Source organism: Monodon monoceros, unplaced genomic scaffold (assembly GCF_005190385.1).
Source record: "Monodon monoceros isolate NGI ecotype Baffin Bay Population unplaced genomic scaffold, NGI_Narwhal_1 Super_Scaffold_21, whole genome shotgun sequence".
Lineage (NCBI taxonomy): Eukaryota > Metazoa > Chordata > Mammalia > Artiodactyla > Monodontidae > Monodon > Monodon monoceros.
This window is the reverse complement of record NW_021703778.1, coordinates 111721569-111745036: the sequence shown is the minus strand read 5'-3', so window position 1 is coordinate 111745036 and position 23468 is coordinate 111721569. Positions and strand designations below refer to the sequence as shown.

General features: G+C 37.5%; 1 protein-coding gene and 1 pseudogene across 10 annotated transcripts in view; one reads left to right on the top strand and one right to left on the bottom strand.

Annotated features, from left to right (window-relative positions):
- Positions 1–452: 452 nt before the first annotated feature.
- The window catches only part of RALGAPA1 (Ral GTPase activating protein catalytic alpha subunit 1), a 228295-nt gene continuing 205279 nt past the window's right edge, over positions 453–23468 (top strand). For all 10 annotated transcript variants that reach the window (XM_029237182.1, XM_029237176.1, XM_029237181.1 and 7 more), the window contains exon 1: positions 453–984. In XM_029237182.1, coding sequence (XP_029093015.1) covers positions 879–984 — 106 coding nt within the window. In that variant the 5' untranslated portion in view covers positions 453–878. The remainder of the gene's footprint in view (positions 985–23468) is intronic.
- Positions 11360–13759, bottom strand: LOC114903955 (annotated as a pseudogene).

Sequence of the window (23468 nt, the reverse complement as noted above, 5' to 3'; positions counted from 1 at the left end):
TCACTTTGCAAAACAAACAAAAATCCTTTAAACAAAACTCAAATTAAGGAAATGAAGGGGTGTTACTACCAAAACCTTCAGAATTGGCACCTAAAATATATTGCACATCTGTTTTGGTGCTATGTTCTTAAGTTATTTCTTAATTTACATAGTAAACAGCAGAGACTGGCGGAGGACTTTTAAAACACAAAAACTACTCGGGGAGCTTGTCTAAGAGTCACTAGGCTTACAAAAGCGCACGCAGGAATTATCTTCCCTGACTTTCTCGGGCTCCTCCTCTGGCTGCTTGCACAGGAAACCAAAGCGGGGTAATGTCACGCGTGATCTCACGCTGGCATGACGTCAAGAACCCTTGACGTCAGAAGGCGGTTGCCACGGGGACCATTCGCCACCGACGGCAAAGTCGTGAAACCCATCAGCACGCTCAGTCTCTGTGTCGGCCTCTACAGAGTCTAAGCTGCTAAAGAATCTTTAACCTTAAGGGGGCCTCAGGGAGAGAGGAGTGGTGCCGCTGCCGCCGAGAGCCCCACCTCTGCGGCTCCGGGTCCTGGGTACCGGGACCCGGCCTGTGGCGGCGAGCGGCGGCCGCGGCGGCGGCGAAGGCGGTCGACACGCTTGGGTCTCCTTTGCTCCGTGCAGGGCTGGGAGAGGGGAGCCGCCATATTGGAGCCGGAGCCGAAGGTGCTTTACAGCCGCCGCGCGAGGCGGGTGGAGGTGGCGGCACTGGCCTGGATCTGGGAGGAGTCGGCCGCGCCGGGGCCCGCAAGGCTGGGGAGTGAATGAGCTGCTCACGCTAGTCTCCCCCCGCCCATTCCCTCCACTTGCCGCCTCCGGGACCGGGCCGGGAGGGGGCCGGAGTCGGCCGTGGCGGAGGCAGGATGTTCTCCAAGAAGCCGCACGGAGACGTGAAGAAGTCTACCCAGAAGGTGCTGGACACCAAGAAGGACGCGCTGACCCGCCTCAAGCACCTGCGCATTGTCATCGGTGAGGGGCGAGGGGTGGTGGCGCCTGGAGGCCTGGTTTGTCCGGCCTTCCCTCTCCTGGGAGCCCCTGGGGTCTCTCCCTCCGCCCTGGCGCGATGCGGGAGTAGAGGGCGAGGCGTCGCCTCTGCAGAGACGCGGGAGGGCGGATAATTTGGGGAAGGGAACCCTTGGCAGTTGGCAAGCACTAGTCACACTAACACGGGGTTTTCTCATTTTGAGTTAACAACCCGAACTCTTTTAAAAAAACACTTATTACTCTAAAGACTTAGATTATTTTTAGTCTTTCGGGAGACTTGGTGTTGCGGATAATGGTGTTTATAGGATATGTTTGTCAGATGACTACCGCCATCCCCACCCAAGTGTAATGAAAAAAAAAAAAATCTCAGACAATATAAGCCTTAATCTTTCAAGTTTCTTGGCTAAGGAGAGCAAAGAGGAAGCAGTTATACCTCTTTGGGAAATGGGTGGCTCCCAAAAAGCTTGTGGGAAAGAGACCCGCCCTTGTTAATGCACCTTGTTCATAATTACTATCATTTAGAGGTGGAACTATTATTAATTATAGAAAACAATGTAGTTTATAGCTTCCTTTGCTTTTCGAGAATTATATAGAATTCTATTTTTAATTAAAATTTTCTTACCGTCTGTTGCCCTCTGTTTTGCTGGCCGACCAAACTGCTCTTTGAGTTGTGGATATGGTGTTAAAGGAATTTTTTGGACGCTTGGTCATTTCTCGGGCTGGTAAGGGCTGTAATAATACTTATGGAGCAACTGGTCCAATACTTGGATCTTTTTAGATGAAATCTGAGGTGAAGAGGAAAGTTAGTTTGCCTTTGTTGATGCAGAGAGTTAATGGCAGAACTGAGTTTAGAACCCAGATGCCTGAATCCTAGTTGAGAGTTTATCATCTCAGGCTCTCATCCTAAAGAATGTTCGTTTCGAAAAATGACGTTTATTCAGTGACATGTCTTTTATTTGAGGTGCATGTTTCTCTACTATATGGTTTACTCATACCAACAGGATAACACCAATACCTAACATTTGTATGGTACTTTACTGTTTACAGAATGACTTCACATAAATTATAATTAATCCTCACAATAACTCTAGAGTTAGTTAAATTATTATCCTCCATTTTTTACAAATGAGAAAGTTGAAGTTTGGGAATGTTAAGTGGTCATCCCGCTACTAGGAGGCAGAGCCAGAACTGGAACCCAGATTTCATGTCTCCAGTTTGATTTTTACTCTTTCTACATTGATGGCAGCAAATCTATATCACAAGTAAATTGTGTTTATTCCTGTGGAATAGTAAGAAAGCAGTTAAATCCAGTTTAGCAATGTAAAAAGATTTTTTCAAGAAAGTATAAATCTTCTAAATATAGTTGAGATTGTCATCTTTTTATATAAATTCTATTTGAGAGTTAAGCTGTTGAAGAAAAATTTGGCTAGGAGACTGAGACAGGGAAAGTTAATGTGTGGATGTAGGAGATTTATCACAGATAATGGCAGTTTGAAATTGAAGACTTAATGGAATTTGATACCTACTTGGGACAAACTGTAGGCTGGGTAATGGCAGAGCTATAAAGTTGAGTTCTAATAGAGTATTGACATTTCCTAAATTAACTGCCACAGTTCTTTAGTTATGGAATGGTTAAGAAATAGTTCATATATACTTCTTTGGCATAGAAGTTTTTTTTCCACCCTGGAGACGTGGTCTAAATTAAGAGGTCATACATATCAGATATTTTGTAGTGCCTAGATTTCTCAGTTTGAAAACAAAACAATAGTTTTTTTTTAAAAAAACCCTTTGCTTTTTAGAAATTTATTTTATTTATTTTTAAATGGAGCATATACTGTACATAAACATTTAAAATATCCTTATGAACCTTCAAATGGAGGACTTTGTGCTTTCAGATACTCCCTGCCCCGTGAGTGGAGGAGGTCCATACGGAGAGATTACTGCACTCATTTTAGAACAGTAATTCTCAACCAGGGACAGTTTTGCTCCCCTGGGGACAGTGAGAATGTCTGGAGACACCTTCGGTTGTCACAATTGGAGAGAGGTGCTACTGGCATCTAGTGGGTAGCAGGTATGCTGCTAAACATCTTGAAACGCACAGGATAATCCCTCACAACAATATTCTAGCTTCAGATGTCAATGATGCTGAGGTAAACCTTGTCAAAATATAGAACAAAAACAGTTGGACCTCCAAATCCTGCACTTGGTTCTAACATATTAATTAATTGAATAAAATATTCTGTATCTTTAAGTGGTTACAGTTACTTTGTTTGAAATATGATTAATGTGATTCCTAAGAAAATGAGTGGGAGAGAGTAGAATGGCAAAGAGTGAAAGGTGTCTTAGAGTTCTCCCATTTTGCAGATGGGAGAGCCACTTCAGATCCTTTTTGCAAGTTAAGTGCAGGTTTTACATAAAGTAAACACTGTGAGGAAACTAGTTTGCAGAATAATGGGGCATCGCCAATTACACAGGATTTTGACTTTTGTTTGGTCCCATCTAAACTGTATTTTTAACCTTTAAATGGAACTGCCATTCACTCAGGGTATTTATAGAATTCAGTGCATCCCAATATATGAGAACATAATTTAAACATCTGGTGTAAGCCTTTGTCCTGGCATGTGTTCCCACTAAAGGACAATTCCAGATGAATTTATAGAACTTGGAGGATTTAGATTTAAATCTACTGTGTTTATTGATATTGCTGTGTGTTTGATTTTTAGGAACTGGAAGTTAGAATTATTAAAAAATAGAAATAAGGCCTTGTCTAGTTGCTGAAGTTTCATGTTGACCTCTCCCCCTGCCCCCTTTGTTTTTTTGGGGTTTTTTACAATTAATGGCCTTAAGATAATGATAGTAAGTTAGCAGGTAACTTGGTATCTAACTAAATGGCCAACATAATTCTCGGCATGAAGTGGATATTGAGTAAATGTTATTGATAATTTTCTTGTATGGCAAGGTAACAGTTCAGTCTTCCCAACTTAAAAAAAAAGATAAGCACTTATTAGCTAATAAATATATTGATTATTGTTGGATCATTCTTTTTAGTAGCTTTATTGAGGTGTAATTGACAGAAAATAAATCACACATATTTAAAGCATATAATTGAATGCTTTTTCAAAAATTGAAGTACAGGTGATGTACAATATTATATAAGTTACAGGTGTAAAATACAGTGATTCACAATTTTTAAAGGTTGTACTCCATTTATAGTTATAAAATATTGGCTATATTCTCCATGTTGTACAATATATCCTTTTAGCTTATTTTATGCACAGTAGTTTGTACCTCTTAATCCCCTACCCCTATATTGCACCTCCCGCCTTCCCTCTCCCCACTGGTGACTACTAGTTTGTTCTCTATATCTGTGAGGCTGCTGTTTTTGTTATATTCACTGTTTTCTTGTATTTTTTAGATTCCACATATAAGTGATATCATACAGTATTTGTCTTTCTTTGACTTATTCGCTTAGCGTAATACCCTCCAAGTCCACCCATGGTGCTACAAATGGCAATATTTCATTCTTTTTTATGGCTAAGTAGCATTCCATTGTGTATATACACCATATCTTCTTTATCCTTTCATCCATTGATGGACACTTAGGTTGTTTCCATTGTAAATAATGCTGCTATGAACATTGGGGTAATTGAGTACATACATATACCTATACGTATACATATTTTTGACATACATATACCTTGTGAAGCCATCATGACAATCAAGATTAGGAACGTAGACAATCAAGAAAATAAATATATCTGTAACCTCCCAAAGTTTCCTTTTGCCCCTTTGTAATCCCTTCCTCTCACCCTTACTTGCCTGCCATCATACCCCTTCCCTGGGCAACCACTGATCTGCTCTCCTCTACATTAGTTTGTATTTTATATATATGTGGAATTAACAGTATTTACTCTTTTTTGATTGGTTTCTTCTACTCAGCATACTTTGAAATTCCTCTATTTGTTTTGTGGTGGCGTGTCTATAGTACTTTGCTCTTATTGCTGAGTAATATTCCATTGTATGGATATGTTATAATTTGATTATCCCATTCACATGTTGATGGACATGTGGGTTTTCAGTTTTGGACTATTCCATATAAAACTGCTGTGAGATGTACGTGTTATATAGATACATGCTTTCTTTTCTCTTGGAATAAATACTTAGGAATGGCATGGATGGATCCTATGGCAGTTGTATGTTTCTTTTTAGAAGCTGATATACTGTTTTTTGTATTTTTACCATTTTACATCCTTACAAGCAGTGTGTGAGAGTTCTAGTTCCTCCACAAATGCACCAACACCACTTGGTATGGTATTTCTTTCTCTTGTCAGCCACTATAATAAGTTATGTAGTGGATATAATTAGTGTTTCCCTGATATCTAATAACATTGAGCTTCTTTTCATGTGCTTAATTTGCCATTGTATAACTTCTTTGATGAAATCAAGTTCAAATCTTTCACCTATTTTTAAATTGAGTTTTTTGCTTTCTTATTTAGTTTTGAAAATTCTGTATATATTCTGGATACAAGTACTTTATCAGATACATGATTTGCAAAGATTTTTTTTTCCCCCAGTCTTTGGATGTCTTTTAATTCTATTATTTCTTTAGAAGGAGTAGGAATTCTTAATTTTGATAAAGTCAATGTATCAAGTTTTTCTTTTATGGTTCATGCTTTTGGTGTTGTATCTGAAATCTTTGCCCAAAGTCAAGGTCACAAAAATTTTCTCCTATGTTTTCTTCTAGAGTTTTAAAATTTTAGGATCTATATTTAGGTCTGTGATCCATCTTGAGTTAACTCTGCAAATATGGTTTGAGGTATGGATTGAAGTTTATTTTTTTGCATATGGATATCCAAATTTTCCAGCACCATTTGTTGAAAATGACTGCCCTTTCTCCACTGAATTGCCTTTGTACTTTTTCCAAAACTCAGTTTTCTATATATGTATGGTTCTATTTTGGGACTCTGTTTTGTTCTGGTGATCTGTTTGTCTGTGTTGATGCCTGTACCACAGTGGCTTTTTTTGTTGTTGTTACCGTAACTTGATAATAAATCTTGAAATTAGATGGTGTTGTCCCTCCAACTTTGTTCTTCTTTTTCAAAGGTTTGTGTTTTTTTGGAGTGGTGGGAGGGAGCTATGCCAGGTCCTTTACCTTCCCGTATGGGTTTTAAAATTAGCTTGTCAGTTTCTCATAAATAAATAAACAAACAAATTCTTGCTGGGGCTTTGATCGGGATTGTGATGAATTTGTACGTCACTTTGGGAAAAATTGACAATATTGAATTCTCTGACTCATGAACAAGGTATGTTTCTTCATTTTATATAGGGCTTCTTTAATTTCTCTAGCAGCATTTTATACTTTTTAATCTACAGGTCTTACACATCTTTTGTCACTTATCCCTAAATATTTTCTACTTTTGATACCGTTGTAAATGATATCTTCATGACCATTTTTAAAAAAAATTTATTTTATTTATTTTATTTTTGGCTGCGTTGGGTTTTCGTTGCTGCATGCGGGCTTTTCTCTAGTTGTGGTGAGCGGGGGCCACTCTTCGTTGTGGTACGTGGGCCTCTCATTGAGGTGGCCTCTCTTGTTGCCGAGCACGGACTCTAGACGCGTGGGCTCAGTAGTTGTGGCTTGCGGGCTCTAGAACTCAGGCTCAGTAGTTGTGGCGCATGGGCTTAATTGCTCTGCGGCATGTGGGATCTTCCCAGACCAGGGATCGAATCCGTGTGCCCCACACTGGCAGGCAGACTCTTAACCACTGCACCACCGGGGAAGCCCCTTCATGACTATTTCTGATTGCTAGTAAAAGGAAATGCAGTTGATTTTCATATATTGAGCTTGTATCCTGAAACCTTGCTAAACGCACTTATTAGTATTTTATAGATTTCATGGGATTTTTTGTTTTTTACATACATGATCTCGTTGTCTGTGAATAAAGATCGTCTTGCTTCTTTTTAACCTGGATGCCTTTATATCTTTTTCTTGTCTTGAACTTATTGGAATCTCTAGCACAGTGTAGAATAGAAGTGGTGAGAGTGGACATCCTTGTCTTTTTCTTGATCTTAAGGGTAAAGTGACCAGTTTTTTACCATACAATATGATGTTAATTGTAGGTTTTTTATAGATGCCCTTTGTCATGTTGAGAAAGTTTTATTCTCTTTCTAGTTTGCTGAGAGTTTTCATCAAGAATAGATATTAGATATGTCAAATGCTTTTTCTGTTTCTATTGAGGTTAACAGGTTTTTAAATTTTTTTCATTCTGTTAATGTGATAAATTATAGTCATGGATTTTCAAGTGTTAAATCAACTCTGCAATCCTCTGCAAACCTAAGTTGATTGTGATATGTCATTTTTATATATTGTTGGATTTGATACTCTAAAACATTTGTAATTTTGTAATTATGTTTATGAGGGATATTGGTCTGTACTTTTCTTGTAATGTTTTTGCTTTTTATAACAGGTAATGTTAGCCTCATAATATTAATTGAGAAGCATTCCTTTCTTTTCAGTTTTCTGGAATTGTTCATGTAAAATTGGTATCATTTTTTTTCCTTCAGTGTTTGGTAGAATTCACCAATGAAGCCATCTAGATATGGAGTTTTCTTTGAGGGAAGGTTTTTAACTACTTTAATAGATAGAGGGCTGTTCAGGTTATCTGTTTCTTCTTGAGAGAACATTGGTAGTTTGTATCGTTCAAGGGATTTTCCAATTTCATATAAGTTGTCAAATTTATAGGTATAAAGTTGTTCATAATGCTCTGTTATTGTCCTTTGATATCTATAGAATCTGTGATGATGTCACCCCTCTTATTCCTAATTTGTTTTTCTTTCCTGATCACTCTGGCTGGAGGCTTACCTCTTTTATTGATCATCTAGAAGGACCAGTTTGTGGCTTCATTGATTTTTCTCTGTTTTTCTGTTTTTATTTCATTGATTTCTGCTTTGGTCTTTATTATTCCCTTTTTCTGCTTAGTCTTAGTTTAATTTGCTCTTTTTGTAGCCTCTTGAAGTGTAAACTGAGGTTATTGATTTGAGACCTTTTTCTGTCTGATGTAGGCATTTGGTGATATAAATTTTCCCCTAAACAGCGTCCCACAAATTATGGTATTTTGTATTTTCATTTACAGCTAGGTCCAAAATGTGTTGTAACTTCCCTTTTGATTTCTTCTTTGATCCATACAAGTGTGTTTTTTAGCTTCAAATATTGGTGGATTATCCTGATAGCTTTCTGTTATTGATTTCTAATTTGATTTCATTATAGTCAGAAAACATATGTTTTATGACTTGAATTCTTTAAAATTTATCGAAATTTGACAGGAATATGTTTTAACTTGATGGATGTTCCATATTCGCTTGAAAACAGTATATATTCTGCTTTTGGTGGGTTGAGTGTTTGAATAATGTCAGGATAAGTTGTTTGATAGTATTGTTCAGGTCTCCTGTATCCTTGCTGAATTTGTCTCCTTGTTTTTACAAATTATTGACGGGGGGCTGAAATTTCTGACCGTAATTGGGTGTTTGTCTATTTTTTTTTGAGTTCTATCAGATTTTGCTTAATGTATTTTGAAGCTCTGTTATTAGGTGTCTAAACATTTAGGGTTATTATTTCCTCTTGATAAATTGAGTTCTTTAGCATTATGAAATGATATCTTAAACCTTGGTAATAGTCTTTGCTCTGGAATCTACTTTGATAGTAATATATAGACTTCTGCTTTCATTGACTAATATATTTTTTCCTGTATTTTTAATCTATTTGTTTCTTTATATAAAGTGGATTTCTTGGTGGCAGTATATATTTGAGTCTTAATTTTTATTCTAATCTAAGAATCTCGGCCTTTAAATTGAGATGTTGGATGACTTTTTTTTTCTTTGTCACTGTGCTGTTCATTATATCCCCAGAACTTATTTATCTTATAACTAAAAATTTATACCTTTTCACTCTTTTCACCCATTTTCCCCACCCCTACCTCCTGCCTCAACCACCATTCTGTTCTCTGTTTCTATGAGTTTGCTGTCTTTAAATTTCACATATAAGCGAGATCATACAATATTTGTCTTTCTCTGTCTTATTTCACTTAGCATGATGCCCTCAAAGTCTACCTATGCTGTAGCAAATGACAGGATTTTCTTCTTTTTTTTTGACTGAATAATATTCCTTTGTATGGACATACACATGTCCATACAAATGAGTATATATCACATTTTCTTTATCCATTCATCTGTTGCCAGACACTTAGGTTGTTTCCATGTCTTGACTGTTGTAAATAATGCTGCACTGAACATGGGAGTGCAGATATCTCTTCAAAGTAGTGGTTTCATCTCCTTTGGGTATATACCCAGAAGTAGAATTGCTGGATCATGTGGTAGTTCTATTGTTAATTTTTTTAAAAAAATTTATTTATTTATTTTTGGCTGTGTTGGGTCTTCAGTGCTGTGCGTGGGCTTTCTCTAGTTGCGGCAAGTGGGGGCTACTCTTCGTTGTGGTGCGTGGGCTTCTTATTGCGGTGGCTTCTCTTGTTGCGGAGCACAGGCTCTAGGCATGTGGGCTTCAGTAGTTGTGGCTTGTGGGCTCACTAGTTGTGGCTTGTGGGCTCTAGGGCGCAGGCTCAGTAGTTGTGGCATGTGGGCTTAGTTGCTCCGTGGCATGTGGGATCTCCCTGGACCAGGGATTGAACCTGTGTCCTCTGCATTGGCAGGTGGATTCTTAACCACTGCGTCACAAGGTAAGTTCCCCTTTTTTTTTTTGACATTTTTTTTTTTTTTTTTTAATTTCTTGGCCACGCTGCCTGAGGTGGGATCTTAGTTTCCCAACCAGGGATCAAACCCATGTCCCCTGCAGTGGTAGCGTGGAGTCTTAACCACTGGACTGCCAGGAAAGTCCCTCTATTGTTAACTTTTTGAGGAACCTTTATACTATTTTTCATAGTGACTGCGCAAATTTACATTTCCACACAACGGATTTTTGTATGTTGATTTTGTATTGTGTAATTGTACTGAATTCATTTATTAGTCTGATAGTTTTCTAGTGGAGTCTTTAGGGTTTTCTATATTATAAGATCATGTCATGTGCAAATAGAAACAGGTATACTTCTTCCTTTCAGATTTTGGTGGCTTTTATTTTTTCTTTTTCTTGCCTCTTTTGCCAAATTGCTCTGGCCAGGACTTCCAATACTGTGTTGAATAGGAGTAATGAGAGTGGGCACCTTGCTCTTTCAGCTTTTCACCATTGAATATGATGTTAGCTGTAGGCTTGTCATATATGACCTTTATTATGTGGCAGTACATTCCCTCTATACCCAGTTTGTTGAGAGTATTTATTATGAATGTGATGTTGAGTTTTTTTAAAATGCTTTTTCTGTATGTGTTGAGATGATCATATGACTTTTAACCTTCATTTTGTTAATCTGTGAATCACATTGGTTAATTTGTGATGTTTGAACCATTCTTGCATGCCTGGAATAAATCCCGCTTAATCATGGTTATGATCCTTTTAATATATTGTTGCGTTTGGTTTGCCAATGTTTTGTTAAGGATCTATGTTTTCCAGGTATATTGGCCTGTAACGTTCTTTTCTTTTTTTTTTTTTTTTTCTTTGTAGTGATTTTGTCTGGTTATGTTATCAGGGTAATGCTAGCTTTGCAAAATGAGTTTGGAAGTACTCCCTCTGTTTCCATTATATGGAAAAGAGTTTGAGAAAGATTGGTATGAATTCTTTAAATGTTTGACAGAATTCACCAGTGAAGCCATCTGGCTCTGGACATTTCTTTGTTAGGAGGTTTTTGATTACTGATTTAGTCTCATTTCTTGTAATTGTTCATTTCAGATTCAGACCAATAACTTGCCATTTAGATCTGGATGACATACATTTAAAGTCATTATTGATTTGTTTGAGTTTGATTTAAGTTTGTGTCTGTTATCTTGCTGTTTTCTATTTGGCTTATCTTTTCTTAGTTTTCTGTTTTCCCTTTTTTTATATTAGTTGAATACATTTATGATTTTTAAAAAATGTCTTTGTCTTATTAGCTATAATCTTTTATTTTAGTTGTTGCTATATGATTTATAGTATGATTCATATATCTTCAACTTCCCAGAGTCTACTTACTATTAAGTGATATTCTACCACTTCTTGTGTTGTGTAAAAACTTTACAGAGTGTACTTCAATTTCTCTTCCCAGCCTTTATACTTTTCTGGTCATACATTTACTTATATTGATACATCTTGTAAACCCTGCAATTGTTTTGTCTAAGCAAGCAGTTATCTTTTAGATACTTTTAAATAATGAGGAAAAAGATATATATTTACCCATGTGGTACCATTTCGCGCGCTCTTCATTCCTTTGCAGAGATAGATATTTCCAGCCAGCCAGCATCAGTTTGTTTTTGTTGGAAGGATTTCCTTTAACATTTGTTTTGTAATGATGGTCTGCTGGTGATGGATTCCTTATGCTTTTGTTTATGTTAAAAAGTCTTTATTTTTCCTTCTTTTTTGAAAGATGTTTTGCTACGATTAGAATTCTTGGTTGATGGCTTTTTTCCTTTGTCCTTGAAAGATTTTACTCCACTGTCTTTTTGCTTGCATTGTTTCTGATAAGAAGTCTGCTGTTATCTTTTTTTTTTTTTTCCCTCCCAGAAGAGGAAAAAAAGCAAATTTGTTGTTGGTAGAAGGGCATGAAGGGAAGGGCTCTTCACCCTTCCCAACATCTTGCATGGATGGGAGGTTGGGGGCAACAGAAAAGTCAGTAGATGGGGGCGCAGGCCCCACTCTGTACAATATAGAAGAATCTGATGTAGATAATTGTATAAAAGCCACTTGTCCTCATTTGTGTCCTCTTGCTGGCTGGCCGGGCTGGGGGACTCTGGGGGACAAAGAAGCTGGGTGGTGGGCCAGGACTCAAGGACACCCCATGGTCCCCATCCTCTGGCTGTCCCCTTGCGGGGTTACTTTGGATCCTTGGTGAGGGCATAGCAGAGCTCCAGTGGTTGGGACACTTTCCAGAACTTCTCATTCAGCAGCTCCAGGGTCAGCGAGCCATTCAGTGTCATGAAAGCTCCACCCCCGGGGGCGATGTAGATGGTATACTGCTTTTCGCTGACACCCTCCAGACTGGGCAAGGCAGGCTCTTCAGACCGTCACCTCCTCTGGCACCCCCACCCTCCCCGCCTCCCCCATCAGGTCCTCCAGCGCCAGAGGCGCCCCCTCCAGGCCCTCCTGGCTCCCCTGCCTCTTGCTGATGCCTCCGTTCGAGGGCAGTGCGCAGGGCCAAGTACTTGGAGAGATGATCCACTGTGGCATTCCCAGTTTTCTTCACATACCTAGTCTGGCAGTATTCTCCCTTCTCCACGAGCAGGGGGTGGGGCCGGAACACGAGCTCAGTTTCTCCACCTGGCTCTGGGGGACTGGAAGCCCCAGGAGGGCTTGGTGGGGACCAAGGTTCCTCCTCCCAGGGTCCCTCCCCGGTCACCAGAGTCTTCAGAACCGGCACCTCCACCCACCCCACCAGTGCCACCTCCCTCTGTCCCTACACTGCTCCCCCAGCGCCTCCTCTATGGGGTCGCTTGGGAGCAGGGCCTGGAGCACAGTCAGGGGCGGAGTCTGAGCTCACGACCTCTCCATCCCCCTCTCCCTCCCCCGGTTCTCATTGCCCGTGACTTATTGTTGTGGTCTGATCTGACCCAGGCATCCGCCATCTCACATGCTGGGCCCTGTGCATGGCCTGCATGCGCAGCCCCTCCTCAGTGCTGGAGCTCAGCACCTGCTGGTTGTGCAGGTGGCTGAGGCGGATGAGCACCCTGTCTTGGTGGGCCTCATATTCCTCCCGGCTGGGGTAGATCTTAGAGATCAGAGCATCGAAGTTGGGGTCTGGCCGCAGAGACCGCTTGGATACCAGCTTCTTTCCGCAGGTAGGGCACTCCTTGTTCCCGCTGCGCAGGGCCATGACAGTGCAATCAGAGCAGAATTGGTGGAGGCACTCCTTGGTTGTCATCGTATTCTTCAGCATGTCCAGGCAGATGGGGCACATGACCTCTGAATGCAGCGACCGAGGGGAAACTGCAATCTATGTGCCATCCATGATGGCTTCCTGGAGGTGTCGATGAGTGGAAAGGCAGTTGGGTGGGTTGGGGGGAAAGGGGTTTTAGAAACAAGTGGTCCATGAACTTGGAGTCTTGAGAAATAGTGAGATGTCAGAATCTGGGTACCTCACGTTGGCCACTTGAGGAAATTGGGAATTCTAAGAGTAGGAGCTTTGGAATAGGAGGATCTGAGATATGGTGATAGGCCTAGGGCATGGCACAGATTTTCCATCTGTGGAAGACTTACTTGGTCAACAGAATTTCTTACAGTGCAGTCCTGGTGCTACCTATATAAGAATCCCCTAGGATGCATGTTAAAAATGAAGATTCTAGGGTCCCATCCCATTACTGTATCGCAATGTTACAGGTAGGGGCCAGCGGGAATTCCATTTTTAATAAACTCTGAAGGTGAGTCTTACATGCACTGACCTATCATGCGGAACTGAGGAGCGGGGAAGGTAATTTCAGCCTGTTTACTATCTTTCAAATGAATATAGTAATACTTGCTCTACCTCTCTGGCACATCTGAGGGGTCCGGTGGAGCTCATACAGACTCAGTTCCCACGTTTTGCTTTTATTCTGGGCATTCGTCAGCGTCGTCATGGTGACCGGGCACAGACCCCCTACGAGGGCTCCACCGCTGGGGAGGAGGAGAGGTAGGCAGTCTCCAGCCGTCTGCGCTCCCGCCACCACAGCGCCTCTCCCGGTGCCCGGGCTCCCCGGCCGAGTTCACTCGGTCCGCAGCCGCTGCTTAGACAGCAGTTCCCGCCACCGCCGCTGCCATGGCCTGGGCGCTGGGGCCCTAGGTCTGCTGTCATCTTTATCTTACTCTGTATGTATATCTATATATATAATATATATATATATATATAATTTTTATATATATAATTAATTTTTTGGATGCTTTTAAGATTTTCTCTTCATCATTGGTTTTGAGCAGTTTGATTATGATGTGCCATGGTGCAGTTTTCTCAATATTTCTTGCCATGGGGTTCATCAAGATTCTTAGATTTGTGGGTTTAGAGTTTTCATAAAGTTTGGAAAATTTTTGGACATTTTCCCCCAGTTATTTCTCCCCTCCCTACTTTTATTTATTTATTCTTTTATTTATTTCATTTATTAGTATATTAAATAGTATTAATATCAGGTTCATATATTAGGAAGTATTATTAGTATATTGGAGGGACTCATAGCTTTTGGAAAAGAACTGATATTCTTTTTACTTTTTTAGCTTCTTTCTTCTGTTTTATCTTGAGTAGTTCCTATTTCTACTCTTCAAATTCACTAGTCTCTTCTGCTACATGCAATCTGCCATTAATCCCACTAGTTTATTTTTCATCTCAGATGTAGTTTTTATCTAGTTCATTTTGTGTGTGTGTGTGTGTGTGTGTATAAAATTATATTGTCTGTATATCTTCTTAGCTTCTTGAACATGTGGAATACAAGTAAAATAACTTAATATCCTCTGCTCATTCTAACATCTCTATCTATTCTGGGTCAGTTCCATCAGTTGATTATTCTTCTCATCCTGGGTTGTTTTCTTGCTTCTTTGTATGCTGAGTAATCTTTGGATGTCTCATATTTGAATTTTACCTTCTTAGCTTCTGGATATTTTTGTATTCCTGTAAATTCTTGAGCTTTTTACTGGGATGCAGTTAAATTACTTGAAAACAGTTTAATCATTTCAGGTCTTGCTTTTAGGGTTTGTTGAGTGGATCCATCTAGGGGTGATTATTACCTACTGTGAGGCAATACCTTCCTGAGTATTCTATTCAGTGCCCACAGGTATGAGGGATTTTTTGTAGCCCCACTCTTGGGAACAGGCGCTGTTCCCCAGCTTATGTGAGTATCTGGTACTGTTCTCTCATATTCCCTCACATAGTACTTTTTCCTGTCTTGGGAAGTTTCCTTGCAAGTATTTATGATCATACTGAAAGAGAACCCTCTCCAGTCTTCGAGGATCTCACTGTATACAGCTCTCTCCTCTTTGGTGCTCTGTCCTGTGGACTCTAATTACCTTGGTTTCCTTGCACTATCAGCTCATTTTCTCAACTCCTGGATTCCACTGGCTCTACCTGGATCCCCTTTCCTCTCACCATGGGCTGGAAACTCTTAAGACATTAAACTGGAGTAGCTGAAGGTATACCTCGTTTGTTTGCCATATGTCAGGAATGACTTTCCTTATCTGATGTTCGTACCTGCTTGAAACAGACAAACAAAAGAACAAAAAAACCCCTGAAACATAAACAACAATTTTCAAGACACTGGACATCAGATGCGGATAATAAGAGGTTCTCTTAAATGAATGAGACTGAAAATTGGCTTCATACAAAGCAACTCGGCCCCCATATTTTTACTTTTTTACATTCTGAGAAGAAATTTATGATCAGTTGATTATTGATTATATCTGAAAAATATCTAATTGTTCTCCAATCTGAATATATTAATGTTTTCAGAAAGAAAATCAGATTAAAATATCTTAGAAAAATAAAATATCTTAGAAAAAAATAACCTAGTGTTCATTAGGTATAAAAAGTAATGTATAAAAGAAACAAGTACCATATATGTTCATTAAGTAAATAACTTGAAAGTGGTATAGATTAACTTGGAACGGATATGCCTGGAAATCTGAAAACGTGTAGGAGTCATTGTGAAGTGTAAACTGCCTATAAAAATAAACTAACTTGATATTTGAATACGTTCTTAGGATTTGATGGGCAAAGTTAGCAAGTAATCCTATATACATGTCATTAGACTCTTTATATTCTTTAATTTGTATAAACTCTTTATAGTCTTTAATTTCACTCTTACTGATTTAAAAAATTAATTTGACTTCATTGAAATGTTTTATCTTTGTGTATTTATGAAGAAGCGATTTACTGAGCAGCTTATTTACATAAACAATATTACTGATTAATTTGCTTAGTAAAACAAGCTGTTTCAAAATATTGTAAGCCATTTTTGCATTAACGTTTCTTTCATTAAGGATTTTATTGCATCCAAAGAATTTTGCATAGCTTATAGGACTGAATAAAATGTGGAATAGAACAATTAGTGATAAAACAAGCAACTGAAGAGCCATTACTTAAAGGTAGCATTATCAGTTTCCAGAGATGAGCTGATTATAGCTATAAGGCATTGAATTTGATTCTTAGATTTCCTGGCAGCCAAAGTGAAAAGAGAAACATGTTGGGTTACAAGTTTTCAGTGTCCTAGAAAAGAAAGCATACTTTTTTCTTTCTTTCTTTCTTTTTTTTGGTTAAAACATTGTTTTCTCTGGATTCTAAATTCAATCACAATTTGTACATATATGTATGTTCATATATTGTTTAATGTGTCTTTTAGAAGGATCATGCAGTAGAAATAGATTTTGGAGAAAATAGAAAAATAGGCGATTAGTATGTTTGTTAGATCTATTCTTTCTAAGATCAAATGTCTACACAATCTAAATTGTTTTCATTCTTTCTTTTTTTTCTATTTGTGTAAATGGCATTGTCATCTCCAGGTTACTAAGACATGAAACTTTCATCTTTGACAATGTGGTAGAAAAAGAAAAATAAATTTACCTTAGTCACATTATCTTCTTTAACCTCTTGTTAACCCTCTCTGGTATTTTACATTTCAGTAATACTGAATGAGACATCACTTTCTGTGATGCCTGTGCTTTTGCTAATGTTATTTACTGTACTGTCATTAATAACCCATTTCTTTTAACCTTCTTATTAAGAAAGAAAGAATAAGAGGGAGGAAGGAAGGAGGAAGAAAGAAAGAAGTATCAACAACAAAATAATAATCCCACTTATTGGATTTCAAAACTGCAGTCTGGAGCGATAACTACTATAGAAAGGAAGTAGACTTTGTATGAACTGTAAATTGAAAACTTAATATGGTTTGGATGTGTGCATTAATGCATTTTTAGAAAGTACCACTATCCATTAATTATGGTCCAACCATGAGTTAGGTATACTTCACGTAAGAGCAGTATTACATGAATACGAGTGATAATAAGAATTGTATTCTAGGAAGCCCACTGGTGCAGTGAGAAAGTAGATCAGATGCTATTAAGAAGGCACCTAATACTATATTATGTAAGATGGTAATTGTATTAAAGAAAAAGCAGGGGAAGAAAATCATACTTATACCTGAAAGCTTTTACTCTTCCTTCAGTCTCAGGGGAAAATCTGTAGAGCTTTGGTGAAGTCTTCTCTATCATATGGTAGGTATAGGGACTTTTCCTACTTACTTCTAGTAATTTGGTTATTTATTACAGTGTAATTACTTATTTGCATGCCTGTATCTTAAGCCTTCCGGAGAGTAGAAGCATGTCTCTTTAACTTCATATCCCTAGACTCAGCATAGTGCCTGGCATATGAAAGGTGCTTAGTAAATATTATGTAGTTCATGAATGAATATATTAGGTATGAGGAGAGTGAAGTTGCTCTTCTGTGAGTAACTTCCTTTCAATTAAGAATGGTAGAAAAAACGTTTAAAGTCAGTATTCTGATCAGAAAGAATCCTTGGGTTACCTGAAGGACCTGTGCAAAAAAACTGGCTCAGAATCTAAAATCTGTCCTATGTGAAACAGAAAAACAAAGAAAAACAAAAAAATAGGACATTACATGAAAAATGTTTATGGCATTATGGCAGAGGTTATGAGATAATCTTCACCGTTACTGAAAGAAATCTTCATGACCCTTATGTAACATCTAATTTTTAAAAAACTTATGTCTAGTGAGCACAACAACATGTCATCTTTGAAGTATATACCACCCACTCCCCCCCCAATCTAACAGAATAAACTGACTTGTAGACAGACACAGAGGAGAAGGAGATGTGGAGATGGAACAGAATACTGAGTTTGTGGCTCTAATGTGTTACAGCAGCCACAGGAGGCTAATATAAATCTATTCGTATTTTGTCCTTTTGCTTTTCCATATGAATTTGAGAATCAGCTTGTTAAATTCTGTGTATAATATTGTTAGGATTTTAAAAATTGTATTGCCTTGAATCTATAGGTTTAATTTAAAGGAGATTGACGTCTATAGTATATCTACAGTTGACCCTAGAACAGCATGGGTGTTGGGGCACCAACCCTTCACACAGTTGAAAAGCAACGTGTAACTTATAGTCGGCTGTCCATATCCCTGCTTCTGCCTCCACAGATTCAACCAACTGTGGATTGTGTAGTGCTGTAGTATTTACTATTGAAAAAAATTCTTGTATAAGTGGATTCGTGCAGTTCAAACCTGTCTTGTTCAAGGATCAGCTGTATTCTTCCTATCCCAAGGGGTCTCCATTTATTTAATTAGGCTTTCCTTAAAGGTTGTAAATAAAAAAATTTATATTTTTCTCTAAGAAAGATTTGCACATCTTTTTTATGGTCAAGAATAGGTACATTTAGGGACTTCCTTGGTGGTCCAGTGGTTAAGACTCTGTGCTTCCAATGCAGGGGACGCAGGTTCGATCCCTGGTCAGGGAACTAGGATTCCGCATGCTATGCAGTGTGCCCCCCCAAAAAAAAACCCCAAAAAAGAATAGGTACATTTAAAAAGGATGTTAAATTTAAAAGGGATGACTTCTGTTTGCTGCAGAAGGAGCACATGTGACCACTTCATTAAATGGTGGTTTAGATAAAGATTAGGAGGAAAGAATGTTCATTTGGATAAAAACATTTATAGATCACTACTTTATATCTTATAACAGAATTTGTTCTACATTATTTTGATTCTTCAGTATAAAATGGAAGGCAAATTAAGCAAATATATTTGAAATATTGGGATAAGGAAGACAACTCTTAAAACTCACAGCAAAGTTAGAAATTGTCATGAAAATGATTGGTAAATTTGCCTTTATAAAACATTTTAAATTTCTAATAGTAAAACCCATCATTAACAGAGATAAAAGACGAACAGAACAAACGTTGCAAGAAACACTTGCAACATTTAAAGAAGTTAATTTCCTTAATTTATGGACTGTTAAAAATTTATGAAATATGGAAAGAGATTCTCTCATACATTACTGGCTGAATCTAAATTAGAGGGCAGTTTGTTAACTGTCAAAAATTTAAATGTACATATGTATATGCTTTGAAACCAGCACTTCCATTTCTTAGTATTTTTTCTTTTTTTTTTTTTTGATAAATTTATTTTATTTTTGGCTGCGTTGGGTCTTTGTGCAGGCTTTCTCTAGTTGTGGTGAGCAGGGATTATTACTCTTCGTTGCAGTCCACAGGTTTCTCATTGCGGTGGCTTCTCTTGTTGCAGAGCATGGGCTCTAGGTGCGTGGGCTTCAGTAGTTGTGGCACTTGGGCTCAGTAGTTGTAGCTTGCAGGCTCTGGAGTGCAGGCTTAGTAGTTGTGGCACACGGGCTTAGTTGCTCTGCGGCATGTGGGATCTCGCTGGACCAGGGCTCGAACCCGTGTCCCCTGCATTGGCAGGCAGATTCTTAACCACTGCGCCACCAGGGAAGTCCCTCTTAGTATTTTTTCTAAGGAAGTAAGTGGATGAGTGTGTAGGATCACTGCAGTGTTGTTTAGAATAGTGAAAAATTTGAACTAATCTAAATATTATTTGGGGGTTGATTTTAGAATTTAGGTATATTCCTTTAGTTGAACATTATGATTCTCAGGAATTGTTAGCATTCTAATAATTACTTAATAAATAATGGCTCCATCTCTTCATTATCTTTGGGAAGTTTTTAAAGAATAAACATTTTTATAGAAGCAGCTGTCATATATTGGAAATAAGAGTTAATATTTTTGAACATTTATATGTGACAGGTTCTGGACCAAGCATTTCACATGTATTACCTGACTTAATTTTTTCAACAGACCAGTGTGGCAAATAGTAATTGATCCCCACGGAAACTTGAGTATTAAATGGCTCGTAAGCAGGGTGATATAGTGGGGAAAGTCATAATATCTGTGTTCTGATCTCAGCTGTATTATCTACTTAACACTTTATAGATACTTTGCCTGTCTGTAAAATTAAAATAGTAACATCTCAGGTATTATTGGAAGATTACATGAAAAAAATGCATTTGAAGCACAGAATTTATGGAAGAATTTAAAACATTCAAATTTTAATTGGAACCTTAAAGGTGATAAAATTGAATCAAATATTATGACCTATTCAAAGTCAAGCAAAGTTTTTTTTAAAAAAATAGAGTACAGACCTCTGAATAACTTGATAATGGTCTAGATTCTGTACTTTATTTTCAGTCTTTAACCTATTAAAAATGGGTAAGTTAGAGAGAGACTTATTTAAAAGTTATATTTTGGGAAAGTAAAGAATTGAACGAATGAAAGGAAATGAAATTCATTATTGGTATTTTATTTTGCATAAACATAAAGAAATCTTTAAATTGCATCACTTAGCAAAATTATTCTTTGCTTCACCACCCCAAACTAAAGTAGCATAGCTAGTAAAAGGTGTATTTGTGTTACCAAAAATTTGTTGTCATTGTCTGAATTTTTTCAAATCAGTAGCTTCAAGGTTCCCAGTCTTTTTTTTTTTTTTTTTCCCATCAGTTGTCCTTAGGGCCTTCTAGAGGCAAGTTGGTTGTTACTGTAAGCTGCTTCTTGTAATCATGCCATTTCTTGTAAATTGTCTTTAAGAAAAATGATTATTCATCTTTGCTTCCATTTATTTCTTTGAAAATCTGAAAATTGTCTTTAAGAAAAATAAGTATTCATCTTTGCTTCTGTTTATTTCTTTAAAAATCTGAAAATAATAGATCTGAGCAACCATTTGAATAACTAACTATATATAGTGCTTTGCTAGGTTTTGGGCAACTGCAAAGGAATAAAGAAGTTGATGGTATAGTAAGAGAGTCATGTCAAATATGAAACATGTTATGAGTGTTAAAGACAGAGGATCATATATAAATGAGAGGCCTTGGAGAAAGCTTCATGAAGCTGGGTCGTTTGAGGTGTACCTTGAAAGATTATTAGAATTTCAGTAGATAGAAGTAAAAGAAGAGCAGTTTGGAGGAAGGTGAATGATAAGAGCACAGCTATGAATGCAGGAATGTTGAAGGCAGTGGTCTTCCAAGCTTTTAAAAAATAAAGATATCAGGCCTCACCCTAGAAATTATGATTTAATGGCAAGGTGAATAGAAAGGATTGAGTATGTGGGAGATAATGTGGGGAGATGATTTATGAGATTTGGTAACCAGGTTTTAATGAGAATTTAGGAAGTAGAGATTATGCCACTTCTCTGACTATATCATTCTACCTTTTGAAATCATGTTTTATTGGTGAATTCATTGCAGGAACAGATTTCTCACCTCCCGTACCAGTATCAAGGCTACTCAGTCTATACATCAAAACCTCTGCATCATTCCTTCCCAGTCAGTACTACTCTTACTCAAAATGTAGCCTGCAGACTGGTGCTAGTTTACCGGCTGTTTATTACAGGTCTGTAACATGTTAAGTGCAGAAATTGAGGTGTTGAGAAGCTTATCTCAATTTGATAATGCTGTGACATCCAATCATGTGATTAAGGACTTGTCTCGTTGAATAGAGTATAGACCATTCTAGGTGCTTTTCACTTTATTTTCTAGTAATTTATTGTAAGCTTTGGTTTGTGTTGAATTGGAATTTAAAAAATTTTTAAAAACTGTCCCTTTATAGATAATTTGAGAAGCATGGTCTATACAGTGTTTAAAATTAACTTCTCCCATTCTAACTCATTCTGCTTTTATCCTCTGTTGTTTTAAAGTATATTTTCTTTTCCTAGTGTAATAGTATTTACTTCCCCTTACTCATTTTAAAATATGCATATGTTTAACTATTTTCAGTATTCAGAAGGATGCCTTTGAGTTTAGGGATATGAATTGAGAAACTATTTTCTATTTTGGAGGTATAGAACTGAATCCAGAACATTAGTAGTACTGTATTTTGATTGCTTTCCTATTGACTGACTACTCAATTAAAAAAACAAAGAAGACATTATTTTATATAATAGTTGTATACTAGGAGCTGGCTAATCTTTGGCTCTGTAAAAGTGAAGGTAGTACATTTGCTTGAAGTAAACATCTCTAATTGGTGATATAACAGTTTGCAATTTCTAGATTTAGGAAAAAATATTTTTTCAGTCTGATTTCCATTAATTCTGTTTCTTTTCAGATTAATTCTTTTCAGACTAGCCAAGAAGTTCTAGCTTTCAGATTTAGTTAGTCAAATAGGGTCTGGCAGATCTCACAAATTGGGATGTCAAGGAGTTGAATATTAGGCTGGCTAAAAGAGATAGATCAGTAAAACAGAAACCTACACCCATTAGTAGTCACTCCCCATTTCCCCTTACTCTCTAACCCTGGCAACCATTAATTTACTTCTATCTCTATGTATTTGACCACTCTAGATGTTTCATATAAATGGAATCACAAAATATGTGGTTTTTGTGTCTGGCTTCTTTCACTTAATGATGTTTTCAAGGTTCATCAATGTTTTAGCATGTAACAGTATTTCATTCCTTTTTATGCCTTAATAATAACTATGGATATACCATATTTTATTTATCTCTTCATCAGTTGATGGCCATTTGGGTTGTTTCCACTTTTTTACTGTTACGAATAATGATATGAACATTTGTGTGGTCATATGTTTTCAATTCTTGGGTATATACTGTTGTAGGAGTTGAATTGCTGGGTAATATGTTAATTCCATATTTACCTGTTTGAGGAATTGCCAAACCATTTCCAAAGTAGCTGCATAATTTATATTCCACCAGCAATGTATGAAGGTATTGTAATTTCCGAACACTTGTTACTGTCTGTCTTTCTGGGTATAGTCATCATAGTGGATGGGTAGTGGTATCACATTTTGATTTTGATTTGCATTTCCCTGATGGCTAATGAGGTTGAGTATCTTTTCGTGTGCTTATTAACCATTTGTATACCTCCTTTGGAGAAATGTCTATTCAAATCCTTTGCCTATTTTTAATTGGGTTATTGTTTCTTTTGTCAGATATACAATTTGCAAATATTTTCTCTTATTCTGTAGATTGTCTTTTCACTTTTTTTATAGTGCCCTTTAAGGCAAAACAATTCTGAGTTTTGATGAAGTCCAGTTTATTTTTTATTGTTTCTTGTGAGTTTGGTGTCATATCTAAGAAACAGTTGACTAGTCCAAGATCATGTTTTCTTCTAAGAGTTTTATAGTTTTAGCTTTTACATTTAGGGCTTTGGTCCATTTTGAGTTAATTTTTGTATATGGTATGAGGTAGTGATCCTGCTTCATTCTTTTGCATATTGATATTCAGTTGTCACAGCACCATTTGTTGAAAAAACTGTTTTTCCCCTGTTGAGTTGTCTTAATACCCTTGTTTAAAATCATTTGACCATCAGTGTAAGAGTTTATTTCTGGACTCTCAACTTTATTCCACTCATCT